This window comes from Crocuta crocuta, unplaced genomic scaffold, assembly GCF_008692635.1.
Source record: "Crocuta crocuta isolate KB4526 unplaced genomic scaffold, BGI_CrCroc_1.0 scaffold548, whole genome shotgun sequence".
In the NCBI taxonomy this organism is placed as follows: domain Eukaryota; kingdom Metazoa; phylum Chordata; class Mammalia; order Carnivora; family Hyaenidae; genus Crocuta; species Crocuta crocuta.
The window spans coordinates 1,420,892-1,444,918 of record NW_027528725.1 but is presented as its reverse complement, the minus strand read 5'-3'; the positions used below and the strand labels follow the sequence as shown (position 1 = coordinate 1,444,918).

General features: G+C 57.0%; 1 protein-coding gene across 1 annotated transcript in view; it reads left to right on the top strand.

Annotated features, from left to right (window-relative positions):
* Window positions 1-24,027, top strand: part of GLI2 (GLI family zinc finger 2) — a 175,443-nt gene that overhangs the window by 127,587 nt on the left and 23,829 nt on the right. Inside the window, exons 3-4 of the mRNA XM_077755266.1 lie at window positions 12,952-13,154; window positions 16,397-16,582. Of these exons, the coding sequence (XP_077611392.1) occupies window positions 12,952-13,154; window positions 16,397-16,582 (389 nt within the window). The remainder of the gene's footprint in view (window positions 1-12,951; window positions 13,155-16,396; window positions 16,583-24,027) is intronic.

Here is a 24,027-nt window from a genome sequence, read left to right as displayed (position 1 = left end):
CAATCCACATAAAGCCATGACTTTCTGGAAGATTCAGCTCAGCTGTGCTCAGCCAAGGTTGGCTGTTCTTACAGACAAAGGCCTCACATACCCAGAGGTTAACCCCGGCACAGGTCACCTGGAGAGGGCCTGACGCAGGCCGGCTCCCCAACGGCCTCTTCCCCCGGCCAGCTGTGTTCCTGCCGCCACCCCCACCCCCAACACATGGCTCAAATCCAAGTTCTCTCCCCCCACTGTCTCCCCAGCTCTGTCCAAGTCATCACTTTGCTAGGAGAAAAGTCCCCTNTGGTGATAAAGGGTGGGCAATTGAATTAACCCCTGTTGCCTGTGTGGCTAGATCTTAACCAAGTCCATGTGTATGGCCTCCTTTGTCGGTGCAGTTTTATAACCTAATTTCCCTACCAAAACATCAGTGTTTACTTAGTAAGAAATCTGCTCTTTGTCAGCTGAAAACAGTGATTTCTTTATTACTGCTCTGCCGAGGGAGTGACAGCTGAAAGCTGGCGGCTCGGCGAGGTCTGGTGGAGTGTGCGGGTCTGGGAACGGGGTGAGCGGGGGGTCGAATGGATCACATGTGTGTAAAGACGTGTCAGCCATAGAGTGGGTTTGTCGGACGGGCTGGGGCCGGCCAGGAGGGAGCCTGGGCAGCAGACAGATGGAGAAGCCAAGATGAGCCCACTGGGTGACAGGGAGACGCCCCCGGAGCCCCCAGAGGCTTCCCAGCCGCCCACACAAGTTCACGACCAGCCCTGCCATCTCTCAGCTTCCTACCACAGAGCCCTGTCCACTCAGCCAACTTCTAACCGGAAGCCAGCCATCCTCTTTAAGATTTATGCTTATTAAATATTGCAGGCATGCAAAAGGAAGAGCAAATGCATGGATAAGACATAAAGAGGAGGGGCGCCTGGGTGGTTCAGTCGGTTAAGTGTCCGACTCTTGATTTCAGCTCAGGTCCTAATCCCAAGGTTGTGGGATCAAGCCCTGGGTTGAGCTCCACACTGAGCATGGAGCCTGCTTAAGATTCTCTCTTTCTCTTTCTTTCTCCCTCTCCCTCTGTCCTTTCCACCCCCCAGCTCTCTCTCTGAAAAAAAGAAAAAAGATACAAAGAGTAATAATCTACCCCGTGGTTCCCTGCCAGGCAGAAGGACTGAGGACATACTGGCACCTTTAGGGTCCCCCGTGCCCCTCCACTGTCCCGCCCCAGGTGCCCTCGCTTCTGCCACAGTCTGGGATTTGGACCTTCTCCTCCCCTCGTGTCCATGACAGTTTCACCTTATGTCTGATGTCTGATTCCCCTAACAACACATTGTTAAGCTTTGCTCTGTGTGCTTGGTATAAACAGAATCATTGCAAGCGTGTTCATTGGGAACCTACTTTCACGGGTCGAATTATGTTCCAGAAATTCACCCGTTAATGTGTGGGGCTCTTGGGTCATGAGTTCTCACTGCTCTGAAGCACTCGGTATTGACAGGCATCCGCCATCGGTCTTTGTTTTCCCAGCTTTGAACGTGACTGCAGCAATGGCTCCGGCACCATCCTGTGGCTGGCTGGCCTTTAGAATAGATGGGTGTCTGGGAATGAAAGTGCTGAGTCATGAGGTGTTCGTGTCTTAACGCTTCATGTCGCCAGACTTCTTCCAGAAGGCTTTGCCTCCAGCAGGGTCTGAGGGCTCAGCTCTCTCCATGTCCTCGTTAGCAGGGTACTGTCCGCAACGTTTGCATTTTTGCCACAATTCTGGTGTCTCCTGCAATTTGGATTTTCTGTTTCCCTCTCGTCTGTTTATAGGCCGATAATGTTCCCTGCTTGTGAAGTGCCTGTTGAGCTGTTGGGCTCATTTCTGTGGGGAGGTGCCTTTTTTCATATTGATGTGAGTACGCATTTTATATATTAAGGCCGCTCATTCCATAATTAGTTATCTGTGATGCAAGTACCCTCTCTGAGTTTGTGCTTGTTCTTTTCAACCCCATGACGAGGTGTCTGGAGGAAGGGAAGTTCCTTTCATAACCCAGGTCAGGGTATCGATGTGTCCTTCCTGATTCCCCACACATTCTCCTCCCACCCAGCCATGTGGTATGACTTTCAGCTCCTGGACTCTGGTAGCTATTTCCCGATATGACCTCCTCTTTGTTCAGTTATTCTCCTGCCTCAGATCGCCAGGCCTGCAGCCCTCACTGCCTCCTTTCTGTTTCAAATGCCACCTCCTGCAGGAAGCCTTCTTAGATTGCTCCAGCCGAATGCGTAAATTCTTTCCCTCCCACCCTCTCTCTGTTCCAGTACCTTGTATAACCCTGGCTACGGTTAGTGTCCACTCTCCTCTGCAACCCCAGGGTTCCAGCCTGCTGATGCTGCCAAGGCACTGAAGGGGACTGTAGGCTTAGGTGGCTGTAATTTCCCAAACTCATGGCCGGATCCCCAGGTCCATCACCCTAACAGCTTGTGATCACCATAGCCTCACGGGGACTCATGCTCTCTGCTGAGATCTATGCGTGTATGGGTTCAAGGTAAAGGTTGGGAATGTTGGAGTTGACCAGACACACCCGGTGCAGCACTTATCAGGCACGCTGTTTACTTCCTCAGTGTGGGATGCTGCCCGAGTCTTCCTCGGAGCCCCCAGCTCCCCACCCAGAGCCCTGAGAGGCCCACACTCCGTCAACGTCGGCCCCCCGACAGAGGGAATCGTGCATGAACCCGTGAGCAAATCGCCACATGGCTGGATGCCGTGGTCCCCGGCCCCATGTCCAGTGATCTTTTTTGCTGGCTCACGGAGCCTCCCCCACGTGGGCAAAGTACAGCCCAGGCACATAGGAATGAGTCGGCTATCGCAGGAAGTGAGCTGGGCTCTGATCGGGAGAGGGGCAGGTCCCCAGTGCTTTCCAAAAGCCTTTCAGTTCACCTCCCTTTACCATTGCAACCCCCCTTGGTATATTTTGAAAGGGACTTGATATCTGGAACTTTTTAAGTGCATTTTTGGAAGGCACGGTACGTACACTCATATACCCCAAATGAACCGAGGAAACGGAAAACCAAAAAACAACAAAAAGCCTTGCGGAAGAGATAGAACTCCGCCCAGAGGAGCTCATTGGAGGTCTATCTGCTGGTAGGCAGAGGGCAGCGAGCCTTGACCTTGCTCTAAAGGGATGAAAGGTAAAGGCAGGCACATGCCTGCCCTGCTCACCCGGGCCTGGTGCTAAGGAGCCCCGGGGTGAAGAGACTCAGAGCAGGAAGGCTAGCTTTGCCTTCTAGCAGCTCTGTGGGGCCAGCTGTCTAGTGCTTCTGAGAAAGTGGGTGCTGGCCCTGAGCAGCTCAGCAGCGGGTCACAGCCTCGCTACCCTGAGCCCTCAGACTCCGCCCGTGGCCCTGTGAGCCTGGTGGGTGGTAGCATCAGCCCAAAGGCAGGATGAGCACATGCGAGCCAGCAAGGGAGCTGGAGGGGCGGGAGGGGCCGGCGTGTCAGGGCTGCGTGCGGGGCGCGTTCAGCTATGGGGAGCCACTGACCGTGTAATCCGGGTGGCAAGCAGGAAGGCACGCTACAAACCTCTGCAAGCATGCCCAGACGCCCTCCCAGCGCGGAGGGGAGTTTCCCCTTCCTCGCCAGCCTGCTGCTGGTGGAGGGCCCCCCGGCGGCCAGGCCACTCCAGGGAATAACATATAGGCCCTGCCCTCTAAGACTGAACAGAAAAAAGGTGACAGAAATAGTGTTGGTGATGGCAGGACCTCCTACAAGCCCCGCTTTACATGCTGTCTCAGCTCCCGGCACCCTGCTGCAGACCCTGTGGCTTAAAACAACAGAAATTGATGCCCTCGCGGTTTTTGGAGATCAGGGATCCAAAGTCATTATCACTGGGTTGAAATCAGGGTGTCGGCAGGGCCGTGCTGCCTCTGCAGCCTCTAGGGGACCATTTATCCTTGCCTCCTCCTCTCTGCAGGCCACCAGTATTCCTTGGCTTGTGGCCACATCCCTCCAGCCTGTGCTCCTATGATTACGCTGCTACCTTCTTACCTGCGTCCCTCTGCCTCTCTCTTCTAAGGACACCTGCTCTGGCATTTAGGACAATCCATGATGTCCCCTTACCTTAATCTGGTTCTGGGCACGTGCCACACCTGCTCCTCCAGTCATGACTGGCTCTGCCCTCCCCCCACCTCCCCCTCTGAGGGTCCAGCTCAGGGGCCCNCAGGGACCCCTAGTCTTTTTTTTTTTTTTTTTCAAATACAGTCATTTTAAAAGGGATGAGGACATGGCTGTGTCTTTGAGAGACAGGTCAGCCCCCCATACTTACCTGCCCTCTGCTTCCCACCATGCATCTGTTAAGAGCGCCTTGCGATGGCTCTTTGTAGACGAGCACACCGGTTCAGAGAGGTGCATGAACTAACTGCTCCACGCCACACAGCTAGAAGCGAGCGCAGATGGAATCCAGGCCTTCTCCCCTAGGCCTGTGCTCTCCACGGGACACGCCCACTGCTTCATTCATTCATTCTTTCATTCATCCCTGCAGGGGCCACACGTTAATAAGCAAGCTGTCTGAACACCTGCCGGGTGCGGGAGAGGGCGCTGGGAAAGCCGGTGAGCAGGAGTGGGCCTGGAGCTCGCTGCCTGGCTGCCCGTCCACAGGGAAGGCAGGCCCTGAGTGAGCCCCTTGCTGCAGGTGCCCGGTGCTTGGCCAGGATGGACGTGCTTGGGGTCCGGGGAAGGAGCCGTCCTCCAGAGGAGGAGGGTCCTATGAGGGCCTTGACGTCCATGTGGAGCTGGGGCCCCTGAGCTGGACCCTCAGAGGGGGAGGTGGGGGGAAGGCAGAGGCAGGCATGACTGGAGGAGCAGGTGTGGCAAGTGCACAGAACCAGAGCAGAAGCACACAGAGGGTGGATGGGAAAGGTGGGTGCGTAACCACACAGCATCCCTCCTGCTGCTCCTGAGGCCTTCAGCCACCCCGAGCTGAGGCTTGTAGGCCCGTAGCCCCAAGAGACCGGCAAAGGCCCCTAGGGACAGGCTGGGATAACACCGGGTCCTGGGGTTCCAGTCCAGCAGTGCCGCTGACCTCGCCGTAGCTGTGCCGCTGCTGCTTTGGGTCTCAGTAGTGCTGTCCGTGAAATGGGACACAAAGCGTCCATCCCTGCCTGTTTCATGCCCCACCGACCCGCCGCAGGGGAAGAAGGTCCATCAGGAGCCCCTCTGGGCTGCAAAGGGTCCTTTCTGGCCCCAGAGCCCCAAGTGGGAGAGTCTGCCCCAGCGGCTTGTGCTGAGCCTGGGTGAGTCAGCACCCTCAGGTCTGCATTGTCCTGCCTCTCCAAACAGCACCGTGGGTGGGGTACGGGGCCCATCCCTGCGCTTCTGCCCCTCCTCACACCACAGGAGGGAGCGCGTCGGTGCCTGCCCCTGCACCCTGGCTCAGGCTGCGGGTCAGATGCCCTCCGGTTCCTGCCATCAAACAGAGGCTTACTCACCCTTCCAGGGCCACGCCCCCATCCCACCTGCTTGCCTTTGGGTGGACCGCTGGTGATGTCACTGCCTTGTCACCACGCCGATGTCACCACACGAGCCTGACCTCGCAGAGTCAGGAAGGCCCCGTTTCCCCTCCCAGCTCGGTAGCCGTGGGCAAGTCTCGTGGACCCCCTTCACCTTCGGTGTCCTTCTGTTTAAAATGGAGATGATAAAGTGTGCCTTGCCGAGCTGCTGGAGGTGTGGCGTGCAGCTGGTGCTCCGCCGAGGCTGACAGCCCGGCTGCCGCCACTTCCCCACTGACGTCCGTCCAGCTAGGTCTCCGCTTGCTTTCCCCATTCTTTCTCCTCCCCGCGCCCGGCCACCGCTCTGGTCCTTGGACCTGACCCGGAAGCCTTGTCCAGTGGCATTGCCAGGGCCCATCCTGATAGAGAGGGAAGGGAAGAGGGTGGAGGAGAGACCGTGCTCCGGAGAGGCCCTTTTCCCATCCTTCCTAAAGCTTCCGGGAGGGGAAGCTTGTCCGTCCATCCTGGGCAGTGCCAACATTGGGCAGAAGGGCAGGAGACCTCAACTGCAATAGAAAAGGTCCCCCCAGAGGCTGGGCCCCACTGCAGGCCACTGCCACCCATCACCAGCATGTGCACACGCTCACGCACACACACACACACATGCACAGGGAGGCAGGGAGGCCATTGCTGCTCCTTTTACCCAGAGCCCCCTCTGTGCCTCATGCCCACACACCCCCTCTTCCTTCCCCTCTGCTTCCTACCACGTATTTGTAAGAGCGCCCTTGCGATGGCTTGTAGATGAGCACACTGGTTCAGAGAGGCGCATGAATTGCTCCACGCCACACAGCGAGGAGCGAGCCTCAGCGGCCCTGGGCAGGATACCTGCCAGCCTCTCCTTCAGTCCCTCAGGCGGGAAGGTGGACAGGCCCAAGGAGCTATGGCCCTGATCTGCGTTGCAGGAAGCCGGGTGCAGGATCGCTCTGGGCGTGGAGAGACTGTGTTTGCAAAGCTTGCCTTGGCCGTTGCCTGTGATAGAAGACCTCCGCTCTGACTGGTTCACACGAACAAACAAGGGCGTAGGGTCAGATAACTGTAAAGGCCAACGCCACTAACTTCTGGCGAAACTGGATCTGTGCCAGGATCCAGCAACAACCTGGTACCCCATCGTCCTACTCAGACACTCTGTGTATCATCTTCGTGCTTGGCCTGTCCCCTCACGGTCCCTGATGGTTGTGTGCTTGCATTCTACCTGCATAGCAGCGCTTTTGGACAGAGAGCCCTTATCCCCAGCCATCCCAGCCACAGCTGCTAGCGTAAGCATACGCCCATCTCAGAAATGGGAATATGGAATGCTCTGATCAGCTGGGCTCAGGTCATGTGGCCCCTACCCCCAGGAGAAAAAGTGAAGGGGTTCAGTGGCTCCAGTACAGACCCAATCCAGAGTGGCTCACCAAGGCACAGCCTTCATACACACACATACTCCAGCCTTTCTTTGCACATGCTACTTCCTTTCATTTTAATGCACTTTCTCTTGAATTCCTTATTGACCCTTCAGAACCCATTGCAGATGTCACCTCCTCTGAGAAGCCTTCCCTTATGCTTACAGGCAGAGTTAATTTTTTTCCTCTGCTGGAGCCTTTATCAAACGGCTTACCTGATTCATCGGTCTGCCTCTTCCACTTGGGTTCTGGGCTCCCTAGAGGTCCTGGGCACAGAGCCACGTGCCCAGGATGATTGCGGCAGGGATATGAACCAATATACAAAGGAACAAATGGTAGAGTCAGGCTCCGATGAGCTCCGAGCTGGACGGCAGGGGAGAAAGGAGTACTTAAGAGTAGTTTCCAAGCTGAGCCACTTGCCGAAAGGCTGGCTTTGCCGGTCGGGTCGATGGCGGCCTGCAAGCATGTGAGCCCGCGTACACGCCTATCTACAAGGTAGGAGAGTGTGAGCTCATGCAGTGGGTCCCTCCTCTCATCCTCAAGGCCACCTCCTTGAGTCTCTGTCCAGTTACCAGATCTCAAGGCCTGGACAGGCCATGGCTAAGACCTGGGTAGGGCCCCCACAGCCAATGGTATAGAAATGGAAGAAGAAAGGGAAGTTGGGGCTGGGGGTCAGTCTTCAGGGCTGGGTCCTATCTCACTGACAGACATCTGTCCCGGTGTGTCAGCTCAAAGTCCTGGAGCACCCAGCATTCAAGAAAAGCCCTGGTCCCCGAAGGGCCTGCCTGGAAAGCTGGCGATATTGGTGTGATTTAGGGGCTGCTGGGAAGCTCCCTACTCGCCCACGTGCATTCATAATGTTCAGAATTCTGCCATTTGAGATTCATTCCTTTGGCTTTGTTTGGTCTGTCAAAATGACCCATCTCTTGGAACATTTGTGCCCCTGGATCTTTATCAGTCATTCACAATACAGTGCGAGCGAGAGATTCTGGCTCCCTCTGGAGAGCCGGGTTAGACTGTGCATGGTGCTGGCGTGGAAACGAAGACAGAAAACGAAGGTGATGCAGAGTGGGGAGGAAGCTGTCCTGCCTCCAGCTGGTGCCCCCCCACCACGGTCTTGCAACCCCTGAGCTCTGTCCACAAGACACCACAGTCATCAAGAGCACCCACTTCTCTCCTGAAGGGACAGACACAGCACATGCGTGGGTCCAGAGCCACCTCGGCTGGTTGTGGTCCTGCTACCTACACTGTGAGGTCCCTTGGGCAAGGGACCCCGCCTCTCCGGGTATGTCCTCATCTGTAAAATGGGCATGAAGTGCCTTTTTGCTGAATCTTTTTATTGCGATTAAAAAAGGAAGCACACGCACAATGCCCTGTGATGGCTGGTGTGCAGACAGCCCTGTCTTGAGGACATGCCAGGTGAGGGCAAGGCAGAGTGGCACCGTGCAGAGGGGACATCCGGGGAGCCTTCCCAGAGGAGGTGTCTGGAGAATCCTCCACGGCTGTGTTGGCTGCTCAGCCTATTGTCCTGGATTCTGGGTGCCCAGGTCAGTAGATGCTCCAAACCCCACGTCGACCTGTTGCAGAGAAGGGAAGGGAGTTAATGCTTGCTAACCCCCTACCATGTGTCCAGCCCTGGGAGGCACCAGAGAGGGGCGGTGTGCTGGCCTCGGCCACCCAGAGAGGCGGGAAAGGTTAAGGTTAGCAAGAGGAAGCCGATACTTTCAAAGGCACAGGCAGCGCCCGGGTGCCGTCCTGCCCCATTGCTTCCAGACGCCGGGGTACCCCCCCAACAGCCTCCAGAATCTGCTCCTGCTCTGTGTGGGAGGGAAGTGCATCCCGTTAGCGCTCTGCTGGCCTAGATCACGTGGCCTCCAGGCCTAGAGGGACAGCATTCCCAGCACAGGGAAGAGCAAGGGGCTGTTCTGTGTACCCTCTCCTCAGCCCTCTGAGCTCACCTGCGTCACCAGCCAACCCTGTCAAAGCTGCTTTGGGGGTTGGGGTTGGACAGTGGCCTAGCTCAGCTCTGCACCCCGTCACACCAGGGAAATGGGTCCTTGGCAGTGTTCTCTGCAGGGGTGGGCGGCCCCTGCAACGAGGGGAGCACCATCCCGGGAGCAAGATGCACTTGGGTGGAGTCTTGGCCTGCTTCTCTCTGGCCACACAGCATGGAGGGTGACTTCCCTCTCTGGGCCCAGAGCCCTCAGAAACTCCCTGCGCCCTTGACCCGCAGAGTTCACTTCCCGCCGAGGGGCAGTCCTGAGGCATGAAGACGAGTCCATGTTCCGGGTGGGGACTCAGGCCCCGCCTGCCCCCTCTGGAGGACCCAGCTGCTAGGCTGAGCTGGACTCCGGCCCCCGCAGGACAGGTAGCCCCCCAGGGATGCGCTTGTCACCATGACCGCACCTCTGTTCGGCCTCTTGCTTGGGAGTCGAACAGGGTCCCCTCGGACAGCCTGGGGCTGCCGTGTGCCCTACACGTGTTCCTTTAAACCTCCGTGTGGTCACTGGTTCGTCTCCTGAGGCCTCAGCTGTTGTCAGTGTGCCCTCCAGGGAGACCCTGGCACCAGGGAGGCGTGGACAGGCCACGTGGGGCCACCGGCTTCCACTACCATAGGCTGCTGTGACCTCAACCCTGGCCCATGTCCTGCAGGCCCTGGGAACCTGCCCTGCCGCCTCGGGGGGAGGACTAGGGTCTGAGGACAAGACGTGCCTCACACTGGTCCCCAAAACACCCTGTGTTGACTGCAGCAGGCTCAGCCTTCCAGAATGTTTCCCCTTCAGTCCCAGATCTGTGCCCCAGAGTCAGACGGAGGTCTCCTCCCTGCCCCACAGGCCTGGCCCACAGGTGATAGTCCCCGAGTGTCGTCTTCAAAGAACACCTGTACCATTGCGGGAACATGAGTGCCCGTCCCACCCTGGTCAGCACGCCCGAGGCAGCAAGGCCGGCCCTTGGCAAGAGGGTGAATTAGTCTGGTCCTGTTTCCTTTCCACCCTTGGACACAGAGCATCCCTGCCTGGAGCAGAGATGTCCCTGAAGCCCCTTAAGCCCCTTGTACCTAATGCAGCTCACTCACAGGTGGGGGCTGGGCGCGGCAGGCAGCCTGTGAGTGAGCAGCTTGAGGCCGTGACTCGTGACTTATCCCAAAGACTCCCTTCTGCCGAGCTCCGTGCCCGGCAGCCATACGTGAGGCCGTCACCCAAATGCCTCTGGGGTGCTAGTCCCCTGCCAGGTGCCAGCGTGTGGAGGCACCTCAGAAAAACCCAGCCACTGGGAAATGGGCCCGTCAACCTAAGGCCAGAAGCAGGTGCCCCAGGGGTAGCAGGAGGAAGGAGCAGAGAGCTCATGCCAGGGCAAGGGGCTTCAGGGAAGGTGCCCCGGGGTAGTCCCTCTCCTGGGCTTACAAGGAGAAAGAATTTGCCTGACAAAGTATAAGGTGGAGGAGGCACTGGAGGCCAGGAATCGGTGTGGACAGAAGCACACCAGTGTGGAAGTTCGTTGGGTCTGCGTGCCCATTGCGATCACATTTGCAAAAGCTAGAAAATAATGGAGCAGAATGCTTACGCCCTCCAAGTGGGGAGTGTGGGAAACGCAGATGTTAGGACATCTGGACATCACCTGCTTGGGTCCCGGCGTGCACGGTGTCCGCACCCTGTTGAACAGAAGCAGGGATTATCTCCAGCTCACTCCGGCCGGCGGATGGACCCTCCCGCTCCGGAGCAACTGATTCTAACAACACCCTTGCCCTCATCCAAGGCCAATGCTGTGGGTAGGTTTTGAGGGCCTCACAGGCACATCTGGGTTTTGCCCTCCAAGTGTGGCGCCGCTGTTGTGATAACAGCTGTAGTTTACTAACCGAGGGCTGTGTCTCAGGTACTGTTTGGGGGACCTCCATCCTTAGTGAAAAGGAAGTCATCGTGAAAAAGGCAGTCATCTCCGTATTCCATTTGGGGAAATTGAGGCTTGCAGAGCTTAAATCGCTGGCTCAGTGTGACTGAGCTGAGGATGACTGGGATCCTAGCACTGGCTCATCTGATCCCAACACATATTCTTTTCTTTGCACTGGGTCAGATCACAGGGGGACCCCATTTTCTGAAAAGGTTAAAATTATATCTTGGTAAATTTGATCACTGGTGACTTAATTGTGGTTTCATGGCTACTTCTCTTCTAAAGCCTGATTTTTCTTTAATGGGCAAGTCTTGGGGGAGGTGACCACGGGTGACCCCTGCAGCCAGCAGGCAAACAGCCCCCCAGAGGCTCCAAGTGGGCGGGCTGGGTGGAAAGGCCCCCTCGTTGTGTTGAGTGGAGTCAGTGCCCCCTAGAGGACTGAGCAGGGGACATGGAGGTGGGCCTCAGCCATGCCAGCCGGGCCACAAGGACGAGGCCAGGTGCGTGTGTGACCTTTGGTGGGTGCCCAACAAGGGAGGCTCTGCTAGCATTAAAAGGAGTTCCAGGAGGGGCGCCTGGGTGGCTCAGTTGGTTAAGTGTCCAACTCTTGACTTCAGCTCAGGTCAGATCTCACAGTTCGTGGGTTCAAGCCCCATGTCGGGTTGCTTGCTGAGAGTGCAGAGCCTATTTGGCATTTTCTCTCTCTCTCCATCTTTTTCTGCCCTTCCTCTCCCTCTGAAAACAAATACACATTAAAAGAAAATTGTGTAAGGAGAACTAAAAGGATATTCCAGAATTTTAGTTATACCTCATCATTCCAGAACCCTTCCTGAATCCTGCCCTGTTCCTTCACAGTTAACCCTGTGCCTGGGTCCTCCACACCAGCAACTGTCCAACTAAACCAAAATTCTCTACCTTCATATCTACTGCATCTTCCAATTTCTCACTTTCCCTCAATTCTGTTCGGAACATGAGCTGTTTCAGGCACCTCGCTGGCTCAGTCAGTAGAACGTGTGACTCTTGATCTCGGGGTTGTGAATTTGAACCCCACGTTGGATGTAGAGATTACTTAAAAGTAAAATCTTTAGGGGTGCCTGGGTGGCTCAGTCGGTTAAACATCCATCTTCAGCTCAGGTCAGGATCTCGAAGTTCGTGGGTTCGAGCCCCACATTGGGCTCTGTGCTGACAGCTCAGAGCCTGGAGCCTGCTTTGGATTCTGTGTCTCCCTCTCTCTCTCTCTCTTTGACCCTCTCCTGTTCATGCTCTGTCTGTCTCTCTTGCTCTTAAAAATAAATAAACATCAAAAAAATGTAATAAAATCTTTAGGGGTGCCTGGGTGGATCAGTGGGTTAAGTGTCCCTTGGTTTCAGCTCAGATCATGATCTCATGGTTTGTGGGATTGAGCCCTGAGTCGGGCTCTGAACTAACAGTGCAGAGCCTGCTTGGGATTCTTTCTCCCTTTCTCTCTGCCCCTCCCCCTTCTTGTGTGCATGCTCTAAATAAATAAATAAACAAACGGGGCGCCTGGGTGGCTCAATCGGTTAAGCATCAGACTTCGGCTCAGGTCATGATCTCACAGTTGGTGGGTTTGAGCCCCGGGCTCTGTGCTGCTGACTACCTCAGAGTCTGGAGCCTGTCTTCAGATTCTGTGTCTCCCTCTCTCTCTGACCCTCCCCTGCTCATGCTGTCTCTCTCGCAGAAATAAATAAAACATTAAAAATTTCTTTAAATAAATAAACAAACTTTCGAAGAAATCTTTAAAAACACAGAAAGGGAATAGGAGCTCTTTGCATTTCGCCTCTGGTATTAGAGTTTTTATGTTCGGTTTTTCATTCATGCAGAATGCGTGCATCCAGTCATTTAATAACGATCCGTGTTATTGCTATTTGCCCAGCCACGAGCAGGCGCCGGGGAAGCCGCGGTGACAGCCGGGCACACGCGTGTGGCCACGGAGCCTGCGGTCCCGCAAATCCAAATGTGCGTGTGGAGAACTTGAGCACCGACACGGGCGGGCTTGTGGGCCGCCGCACCAGCCCTCGGGAGATTTCACCCCGCATGCGCTCTCCCATGGGTGCCGGTTCAGACTCCACGCAGGGTGGCCCAGCCCGCTGCTCGGCCGGGTCCCCGGTGCGTCCTTCTGCGACTGGCCGCGCCTTCTTACACCGCTGCTTTATCTCTGCAGGCCTCCTGCCCTGAGCGGCAGCCCCGTTATCTCCGACATCTCGTTGATCCGGCTTTCCCCACACCCCGCCGGCCCGGGGGAGTCCCCCTTCAACGCCCCCCACCCCTACGTGAGCCCCCACATGGAGCATTACCTCCGTGCCATGCACAGCAGCCCCACGCTGCCCACCATCTCCGCGGCCCGGGGCCTCAGCCCAACTGACGGTGAGTAGGGCCCGCGGGACTGGGGAACCGCGCCACTGACCCTGACAGCGTCCATTCCCCGGCTCCAGTGGCCCGGGATAGTCAACAGGTTGCCGTTCCTCCCCACCACCCTGAACAACGTGGTGAAAGCCAACACAGTCTGGGGGCCATTGTCCTCGAGAGCTGTTCCGTTAGCACCCCTTTGTATGCAGATGGTATATAATAACAGCAGGGTGTGTTTGCCCTTGTAGATCTTCTCTGAGGTGAGGGTTATTTGGTTGCAACAGACAAACTCTGTTTCTGGTGAAGTAAAGGGGGTGTTGGGTCGGGGTCCCACGGGCCTCCAGAGCGGAAGGACAGCGCCGGACTGGCGTCTGCCTACATCCCTCCTTGATATGCCCCTTGCAGGTCAACGCGCGGCCCCCCAGGGACGCCGCGGGCCTCCACGTGTGAGCACTGGTGGCCTGGTGCATCTCAGGTCAGGTGCTTGAGAGAGAACGGACTGGCCCAGCTCGAAGATCAGATGCCCCTCCCCCCATCCAGTTAATTTGAGACAAATACGGTTTTCGGATCTAAAATTTAGTACTTCCAAAAGCACTCCCTTCAGCCCCAGCCACGCCTCACTGGTGCACACATACAAACCCCCAGGCGCGCGCTCGCCGGACGGTATCGGGCACGTTTGGGAGCTGGCCCCGCCCATCCGGTCATGCCCGGAGAAGGCGTTACTCACTGCCCGGTGCCATCCCTCTGGTACCGGGAGCCACTGACTGCTGCCATTTTCAAAAGCAGCCAGGTTGCATCCTCTGAATATCTGCGCACTGAAACTCTCCCTCTCGGGCAGAGGGAGGTTCGAGGACAGGCAGTTCTTGGTGACATTTGCACTCAGAAGCCCGCAGGCAGAGGCTCCGGGAAGCATGATCCCAGCGGCTCCCTCGTAACCACGTTCAGTCCTCACCGGGGTGGGGGGGAACGTGCTGTCTCCCACCTCTGGGATAGGACCCGAAGCTGCAGCCGAGGCCTGGACCTGGGAGGCTCCGGTTGGATTTTCACGAGGAAAAGGACTCCAGCTTCCAAACACACAGAAAGGCTCCCTGCGGCGTCTGGCTCGTCGCTCCAGCCTATGATTTGCCCTTGCCTGGCCTTGACCGACAAGAAACCAGACGAGGCAACTGCCACAACCGCAGGACGTGCAAGTGGCTGGCCCAGATGCAGCCGTTCTGAAGTGACTCCTTGGGGCCGGACCCCAGCCCTGAAATCTTCGTGGAGAAGGGCGACGCCGCCTCCACCTTGAGCCGCCGACCCCGGAAAGTCTTCTCCACTCCTCTGCGGATGACCCAGAGGGCTGGCCCCGAATGTGAGGGTGCAGGCCGGCTTCCAGACGCTGCCCCGGCCTTGAACCTCACGCTGGATGCCGTGGGCGGAACGGTGCCTGCCCCCCGGGAAGAGGCGTCCACGCCCCACCCCGCGAACCCGAGAACATTGCCTCGTTTGGGAAAAAGGCCTTTGCGGATGTGATTTCGTTGGGGACTTTGAATGAGGAGACCTTCCTGGAATGTCTGCGTGGGCCTTGGATTCGATGATAAGGGTCCTCACGAGAGATGCAGAGGAGAGAGCAGCGCATAGACGGACACGCTGTGGCCACAGGCGAGGAAACTGGGAACCCCCAGAGGGGGAGGAAGCACAGAGCAGGTGATCCCCTAGAGCCCCTGGAGGGAGCGTGGCCCTGCTGACGCCGTGTCAGACTTCTGGCCTCCAGAACTGTGCGGGAAGGAAATTGCACGGCTTGAACAGCAGTTAGTGCTGAGTCTGTGTTCACCTGTTACTGCAGCCGTAGGAGGCTAATCCACATGGCCCCTGGGTCAGGGGCCCTAAGAGATGTGTCTAGAAGAAACAAGGACACCGTAGCTCCAGCAGACAGCAGTGTCGCCCACTCAGAGTTGTGGAGCATTGATTTGATGCCTGATTTCCCTATAAACATCATTTGTGGCTCCTGTCACACCCACGTATCCTCCCCCCAGGCCCTTGAGAAGACAGGCTGGGGTCAGTGCCAGAGAGCAAGCACTTGGCTAATTTGCAGAGGGTGGGCCAGAGACCCTGAGACCTCGCTGGCCCTGAACCAAGTTCCCAAGTGAGCAGAGATGCGTGTCAGGCCCACACCGCAGAGAGGCAGTGTCTGCCGGGCCAGGCATGCTCTGAGGACGAAGGGGCACTCCGGGGAAGGCTTCTGGGAGGAGGCGGACATCCAGCAGGAGGGGGACAGGAGGGCGAAGTTTTTGGCATGGACAGGGCAGGCGGAGGCCATGGGGCTGCAGGCCAGGGCTCTCTCTGTGGATACAGCAGAAGTTGAGGAGGAAGAAGAAGATAACTGTTTCCATTGACTGGCTTCTCTCTGCCCAGGGCGTACGTATGAGATCTTTGCTTTTTGCCAAGACCAATAGCAGAAAGCACCCGAGTCCTCATCTGCCGGGGCGGGGGTGGTAATGGTGGCCCTCAGCTCCTAGTGCGTGGGGGTAGTGACACCGAGAATGACTGAGAGTCCTGATCCCTCAGCACAGGCCCAGCAAGCACTCAGCCTGACGTTGGCGCCACTAACATCTTTAATAGGAACTTGAGCAATGAGTGTTACTCTCCCATCTGACAGATGGAACACTGAGGCAGCCAAGAACAGTGGCGCCTTCCCAATCTGGCACACCTGGTGAAAGCCCGGACTCTCAGTGAAGATATGTGGATCCAAGCTCCACACGTGAGCACCAGGCCCCTCTCAAGATGCTCCGAAGGGCTTCCTCCCTGCCTCTTGGCCGAGCCCCGACGTGCGGGGCCAGAGGCAGACAGCTCAGGGGCCCGCAGCTGCAAGCCAGGCCGGGGGCTCGATCTGGCCAGGGTGGGGCCATTTTGCCTGGACTGTTCAGGCCAGACCGACCCGGCCCGGCTTGACCACCACGGCGGCTTTACTGACATCTCTGTTCCCCCTTGAAGGCTCTGCCACCTGTGGACCCGGTCAGCCTGGAGCCCTTGTCTCCTGGGGGATCTGGGGGTGGGGGTGCAAGAAGGGGCAGTTGTTCACGGCTTTGCGGAAATGGAGGCACGCGCGGTCTGGCTCCCTGTCAGCAGAAACACACCGCACCCCACCTTGTGTGCTCAGCTGCGGGAGGGGCCCCAGGGGCAGGGAACGACTAGCAGGCCCTGGGGGGACACGTCGGCCCATATGTGTGCTTCTCCAGCACGTGTTCTGATGGCTTCTTTCTCCTTCCTCCTGCCCACAGTGGCCCATGAGCACCTCAAGGAGAGGGGACTGTTTGGCCTCCCCCCTCCAGGCACCACCCCCTCAGACTATTACCACCAGATGACTCTCATGGCGGGCCACCCTGGGCCGTACGGGGACCTGCTGATGCAGAGTGGGGGTGCCGCCAGTGCACCCCACCTGCACGACTACCTCAATCCAGTGGATGGTGAGTGCTGGGCCGGGGTGGGGGCAGGGAGCGGGGGAGGAGATCCTGTGCCATCTGTGGGCGAGGAGCCCCGAGGAGGGGCCTGGGAGCCTTGCTTCGACTCCTCTCCACAGGGGGCCGAGTCTGAGCAACTCCCCACAAACGCTCAGTGAGTCACCGCACGCCAGGGCATGTTTTAGCAGTTGCAGTCTGGGGGACAAAACACACTCATTTCTGCTTTCATGGAACTTACAGCATAACATGGAGAGATAAAGCCAAGAATGGAGTAGGAAGCAAGGGGGTGGAGTGAGGGGGGGGGGTATAGTCTTGTATGAGGAAATTGAGAAATCCTCCCTGGGAAAATGATATTCAAGCAAAGAATTAAAGGAAGTGAGCAGTACAGAAATATGGGGAAGGAATGATCCAGGCAGGGGAAACAGCAAGTGCAAAGGGCCTGAGGCAGCAGCAGCATGCCCTCTGAGTTCAAGAAAAAGCCAGGACGCCAGCATGCCTGGCACCCAGTGAGTGAGAGGCAAGAATAGGGTGAGGCCAGAGTTCTGGGGCTGATTGGGGCTTGGTAAGACTTTGTTTGGGTTAAGCATCATGGGGCCTTTGGAAGGGGATTGGACACAGGAGTAATGAGATCTGACTTCTTTTTATTTTTTTTTTTTTTTAACATTTCATTTGTTTTTGAGAGAGAAAGATAGCACAACCAGGGGAGGAGCACAGAGATAGGGAGACACAGAATTCGAAGCAGGCTCCAGGCTCTGTGCTGACAGCACAGAGCCTGACGTGGGCCTTGAACTCACAAGCCACGAGATCCTGACCTGAGCCAAAGTCATCCTCTTAATTGACTGAGCCACCGAGGCGCCCCGAGATCAAACTTATTCTTAAACAGAATTCCACCGTGTCTGCTGATCTGAGAAGGTTCTAGGGCAAGGCAGAAGCCGGAGGTCCAGTTAGTCGAGGTGTGGAGAAGTGATCACATTTTAGATAAAGCCACAAGATTTGTTCCCAGACCGATGAGTTAGGGAGAAAGAAGGGCATCAAGGAGAACAGCAAGGGCCTGAGCAGCTGGACACTGGTGGGTGATGGAGCTGGAGGCCGCCCGCAGGGCATCTCTGGCAGGCGGGAGATCCAGTATCCTGGGTTAGGTGATGTCCTGGGTACCCATAAAATACCAGGTCTTTCCTTCCCACCAGACACTATGCTGATTTCACAGAGGTACCTGTGGCCTGGGGCCCTGACCGTGAGCCCCTGGGAGCAGCATGGAGCCCCCTTGGAGGAGAGGAGAAGGGGAAGAGGCTAAGTGCCCACCTCCCCCAGTTAATGCCATTCCACCTGCTGCTCCTAGAGTCTGGCCCAGAGATACCTAGGGATCCAGGCCAGGCAGCGGAGCTAGAAGCCACAGCGAGCGGCATGGGGGGGGTGGGGGGGCCGCAGATTTATCCCTCTCCAGCCCTGCCTGGGGTGCCTTTTTCAGTCCCCGATGGTAGGGAGCACAGAGGCCTTGCAGGGAGACCTCCAATAAAGCGATGGCCTGCTACCTGCTGGGCCGTGAGACTCAGGGTGGGTCCTTGCGCCACTCAGCCCCCTCCTGTCCCCCAGTACTTTCTGCCATGCCAGCCACTGCAGCTCCCCCTTATTGGCTGGAGCAAAGCCGAGCCCCCCCACATCTTAAGGCCTAGCTGAGATTTTCCCTCTGCCAGCACAGGTATCCTCCCCTTCCTCTCCCTTCTTCTGGATCCTTCTTGGCTCTCTCTCTCTCTGCCCTACTCATCTCGTGTGGTTCCTGAACCCTACAGAGCATTCCCCGTTCCCCCACAAGAGTGTTGATGGGGAGGAGCGCCAGATGCCACTTGTCAAAATTAGAGACTGGACAGCACGTACAATACGGTCCTCAAATAGCCACATCCGAACATCACACCCCCCCCACAGGGCCTCCTACAGCCTGGGGGTGGCTGGCACCAGGCCAGCTGGACAGCGGGCAGACACACACTGACCACGGCCAAGGGACCTGGTAGGGCAGGTGTCCCCAGAGGGTAGGAGAGGCCGAGCCAGCCAACGTGCGCACGTGCTGCATGCCTGCACACCAGCCTCCTCCATCTGTGCCTGTCCATACCCCCAGCCCCCCACCCCCGTGACTGCCCTCAGCTGCCCTCTGAGGCTGGAATTACCATCTCTACTTTAAGAGAAGCCAGCTGGAGTCTCAGGCCTTCCCAAGGCTGTGAGTTGGGGGTTCAAGCCCCGCTGTTGATCACCAGCACCTGGGCCCTTTGCTTGGGCACGTTGCCCTTTGGGGTGACCTTGGGAAGGGAGTTCGGGCCACGAGCTGCAGACACGTCCACGCCAGCACCCCATGTGCGTCCCTGCTGTGGGACATGACCCAAGCGAGCCGGGGGCACTGGGTGGGGTCTGGACAGTGATTCCTAGCCCTGCATGGCAGTTGGACTAAACACACTACTGAGTAAGATCGTGTGTGAACTTGGCCCAGTGCCTGGCGTGCCGTAGCTGCTCCAGCAATGCTATTTCCTGTGTCTTTCTACCCTTTTCCCTCTTTCACGTCTTCCCCTCCCACGGGATTGCAGTCTATCGATGGCCTGTGCCGATGTCCACCCTATGCTTACCCTAATGCCCCAACTCCTCATGGCCACCGCCCCACGCCTCCCTCCCATGCAGCCCTGCCACGTCTGGCTTGTCAACCCCCACCACTCCCCCAGCCAGCCCGTTATTTGCCATCCTCCCAGCCCTGCCCTTCAGCTCTAGCTCCCTCAGCCTCAAGGCTGCCTCGCAGTGATCTTGCATCCCCTCCGCCATTCTGCACCCCTGTGGCTTGCGTCCCCCTCACGGCAGGATTCAGGCTTTATAACCCGGAGTGCATGGCCTTCCCCTCCAGCCTAGGCTCCCCCCGCCCCCTGCCTTGCACACTGCCTCCCACTACCCTGCTCCATGTGTAGCCTTCCAAATTCCTCTGCTCCTTCTGCCTGCAGTGCCATTTACCGCGGGCTCGCCCAGCTCACTTCTGCACCATGTGTTCGGACCCTGAATCCAGCCCCAGCTCTGTAACTGGCTGCTGCTTCTCCGTTAACACACTAAGGGGGGGTCCCCCAGGTCCAGGAGCATGGCGGCCAAGGGCAGCCTCTGTGTTTGCAAAGTGACTGAGTGAGTGGCAGTCACCGAAACACCTAGGATAGCAAGATGCAAACTAACTGGGGAGGCCGTTTGCTGGGGCAAGCAGCTGGGAGCCGGGGGTGGGGGGGCAGGTAGCTGGGAACACGGCAGCTTTGTTCTCGGGGCGCTCGACATTTGGCAGCATCTGGGGCTGAAGAAGGGGAGACGAGCTCATCAGGGGGCGTGAGAGCGCTCGGGGGCACTTGGGACTCATCACGCCCACCCTGGTGCTTTCTCCGCCTCTCCTTCTGGGAGCGGGATCAGCTCCCGGGTGCGGACGGAAGCTTCCACCCTGGACCTGAGCTGGCGTATCAGTTTCTCAGGCTGAGGCGTGGGTTGAGGCTGGGGGGGAGGGGGGTTCTGATCCCCAAAGGATTTCAGGAACAGATGATTCTTTTCCTTTGGTCCCAGTCGCCCACGATACAGGGAGATCAGGGGCAGTCCAGCATGCTATCCTGTGTCTGTTTTGTTTTTCAGGCCAGTTTGAACTACAACCAGAATATTTGCTTCCACTTTTAAAGATGTTTTGGGCATTTCTGGGGCGCCTGGGGGGCTCAGTCGGTTGAGCGTCCGATTTCGGCTCGGGTCATGATCTCGCAGTCTGTGAGTTCGAGCCCCGCATCGGGCTCTGTGCTGACTGCTCAGAGCCTGGAGCCTGCCTCTGATTCTGTGTCTCCCTCTCTCTTCCCCTCCCCTACTCATACTCTGTCTCTCTTGCTCTCTCTCAAAAATTAAATTTTTTTTAATTAAAATTAAATGTTTTAGGCATTTCTGTTAAGCTCTGATGCCCTTGTGGCTGTGTTATTCACATGCATCTCTTAGAGACCCCGGTGCGCATAGCCCAGGTCAACCTCTGGGGTATCCCCAGCCCCTCCCTTCCTATAAACCGGGGAGCAGGGAAGACTCAGCAGCTCCTGCTGGCCCCAGCTGCATGGGTCTGGGGAGAGACCCTCCCAGGAAGCTCTAGTCCACCCAGTGTAGCTGTGAGTGGACCTTCTTTTTGCTCAGACCATCACAGAGAGAATTGTGCAAGCTCGGCACCCACCGGTGGAAGGGTCCCAAGACTCTCCAGGAATACGTGTGTTTGTGTTAGGATGCCTCCCAAAAACATGACCATGATAGGTGAGCTCCGTGCAGGTGCAGGGGGCCTCACGAGTTTGTGGGAAGTGCAGGAAACTGGACCCTCTCCCTCTCTCATTCATTCTGGGGGTATTTCTTGAGCACCTCCTATGTGCCAGGCACGGTTCTCGACGGGGACACAGTGGCAGAGCATGCCAAGTCATGCCTCACGGTGCTCACTACGTTCCACTGTGTAAGCTTCTCGGCAAAACAAAGAATATCCACCCTGGGGCCAGCCCACCGACCCCAGCCTCCTTTCTCTGCTCCTTGCCTTGACATTTCAAGAGGAGAGAACTTCCCAGAGGCTTTGAATGTCAAGTTAGGGTGTGGAGACCAGATCTGCAGAGCTTTGAGGCAACCTGCGGAGAAGGGGTCCCACCTGGCCCCCGGCCACCAGAGCCATGCCCCCAGCCCACTCCCTGGCAAACTACCAGTGCCATTTTCACCTTAGCCAAGCCCCAGCTGCACAATTCTTTATTTTATATTGCATCTTTCATACACTCCCCTTCTGGGGTTAAATAAATAGACCTTAAAATAGGACTTTTTTTTTTTCTCATACGGGAAGCCAGATACTATCTGAGGAAGATGTCCGTGCCCCGGTCTCCATCGAGCCTAAAATAGCCTCATCTGGGTTGAGCGTGCATTGAATGGATCCCTGCGGTGGTGCGGGAAAGGCAGGACGGCAGGGAAGCCTCTGCCGGGGCTCTCGCGGAGTGAAAATCCAAGCCCTGCCCTGCTCCCAGGTCACAGGGCCAGGCTGCGGGCCGGACAAAGGGCATCTCCCGCGTCCCTCCCTGGCCAGGGGCCTCTCAGCCTCCTGGTGGTCGATGGAGGCCCATTGCCTCTTGTTCTTAAAGGAGGCTGATTTATAGCAGGAAGACTGGAAAGCAATGCTGTGCTGGGAGGTAATAGATCAGCGGTCAGGGGAGTCCAAGGCTATTGCTCTGCCTCCTGATTCTCTGGAGGGCGGGGAATTCACCGGCTGTCACTGGGTCCTTAAAATGGAATGTTCTTGTTTTATGCTGTTGAATATTGGTGATTGCAAGGCAGCGTGGGAGCAGCCCCAGCCCCGCCCCCACCTCCCACCACATTGAGAAGATTGAAATGTTTCCGATTGAAATGTTGTCTGTTTACAGCCCATATTTCCTCCAAGCTGTATATTTTATTGTCATATTGACACTAATTTGACTTGGGTGTCACCTCTGTTCTGACGCCCGTTCTTTATGCCGCCTGCGGGTCCAAGGGGGTTTTCAGAAACCAATTACATTGATCACACCACAGAGAGGCAGGCGGAGCTGCCCGGGGGACTGCCAGAGGCCCCAGGCGGGCCAGGAGTCCGTGCCCAGCCTGCAGACAGGAGGGAGACTGAGGCAGAGGACAGCTGGGTGCAGACCCGGGCTCGGTAGGTAACCCTGCACAGACACGAAGTCCCTTTCCAGGTGAGGAACTTGAGACCCCTGAGCCCGAGCCCTCACTGTCATTGTCTACATCACAGAGCTAGGCCGTGGTGCCGGTCAGCCTCAGCCCCAAGCCTTTGGGCTCCAAGGCCTAGGTGTTTTCAGTTCCCCCGATGATCTTACTTTATGTGGTGTTGGGGGCAAGGGGGCTGTGGACAGCTAAGTATGCGGCAGGTGAAGGTCTTCCAGTTGGGTTTCCTTAGGGCATTTCCTCAGTGAGTCCAGAAGGTATGTGGGTGGGGCTGGGCTGTGCAGGGATGCTCCCTAGCCAGTGACGAGCCAGGGCCCACGAGCTGGGTCCCTGCCTCCTCCCGAGGCCCGAGGCCCAGCTTCCAGTCCTCAGGACATACCCCCAGAGCTCGGGCGACATGCCAGTCACTAGCCCATCACAACCCTGAGGTGGAGGTTGTTGGCCCATCTTCCATGTAGGCACCAGCGCGGGGAGGTTCAGAGCCTCACCCAAAGTCACCCAGGTCAGAGCGGCCAAACGGTCAGAACCCCGTCTGCCCATGCCCGGGGCCTGTTCTAAACCTCCTGCCCTTCCCGGCTGCCCCAGAGAAAGCGGCAATATCCCGGAGCACTTCGGGGTCACCTAGGGCAATCCCTGGCACCCTGCCTGGGGCCATGGGCATCTCTCGCCAGACAGCGAGCTTCACGGAGGGCAGGGCCGAGGGTCCCCCTTGCTCGCAGCCCCCAGAAGTGTCCAGCGCAGTGCCTCGTACACCATCACCACAACAAGGCTCTGATGGGTGAATGAACTAACATATGAATGGGCAAAAGAAAGACCTGGCGGATCAAAAAGGATCCAGATGCCAACAGCAGCCGGAGTGGGTAGTACAGGGCGTCACCCCGGGGAGGACAAGCTGGTGTCCAGTCACCCGGCGGCTGACCGAAATCAGCACAGACTCGTCCACAGATGAGCAGACGCAACAGCTCTGCCAGTCCCCAGTCATAAATCACAGGAGAAGCCACAGGAAACGAGTGCCAGGATTTTCTTTCTATTTAGTAATTTATCAAGGGAAGAGGCACATTAATAAACATATTTCCCTCGAGGGGTGGGAATAACAGAGATGAATATCACTGTCAGATTTGGCCTGTTTCCTCTTGTTAGGGGCGCGGGAGAGGGTGGGAATCCAAATATTAGCAGCAAAATCTGTTTTTTAAAACATGTATTAGAGAGAGGGGTGTATTTCTTCCTCGACAAGATGTTGGGTTTTCCCTGCCACCTCCCACTTCTCCATTTGCCACCTGGTTCGTAAGTAATAGGAATCTGGGAGGATTCACGTCTGCATCTTTGGTTTTCCTTCGATGTGAGAACTGACTAGGAGTGAACTCAGTAAATAAGAACGAAGGAGCCCGGATGGATGGGCGGATGAGTGAATGCCGTAGTGACAGACGTACTGCTGTGTGGCCCTATCATGTCTTCTAGGCTTGCTGTCTCTTGCTCCAGTATTAGCTTGAGGCTCAGCCCGCCCGTCAGAACCATCCTCCTCGCCCCTAAAGAAGCGACGTTAATTCTCAGTTTCGTTTTAGAAGGTCTGTTGGGTTTTAGGCGCCTTGGTGTTCTCCTGGTGTCCTCAGAAGAACTCTGCAAGCCAAGCTGTGCCGCCCCCATTGTACAGATGGGCAAAGAGAGGCTCGGGAGGCTGAGTGAGACAAGCGCTAAGCGTTGGGTTTGGGGTGGCCGGCCGGCACGGCTATGTGTCTCCACATGGTGTC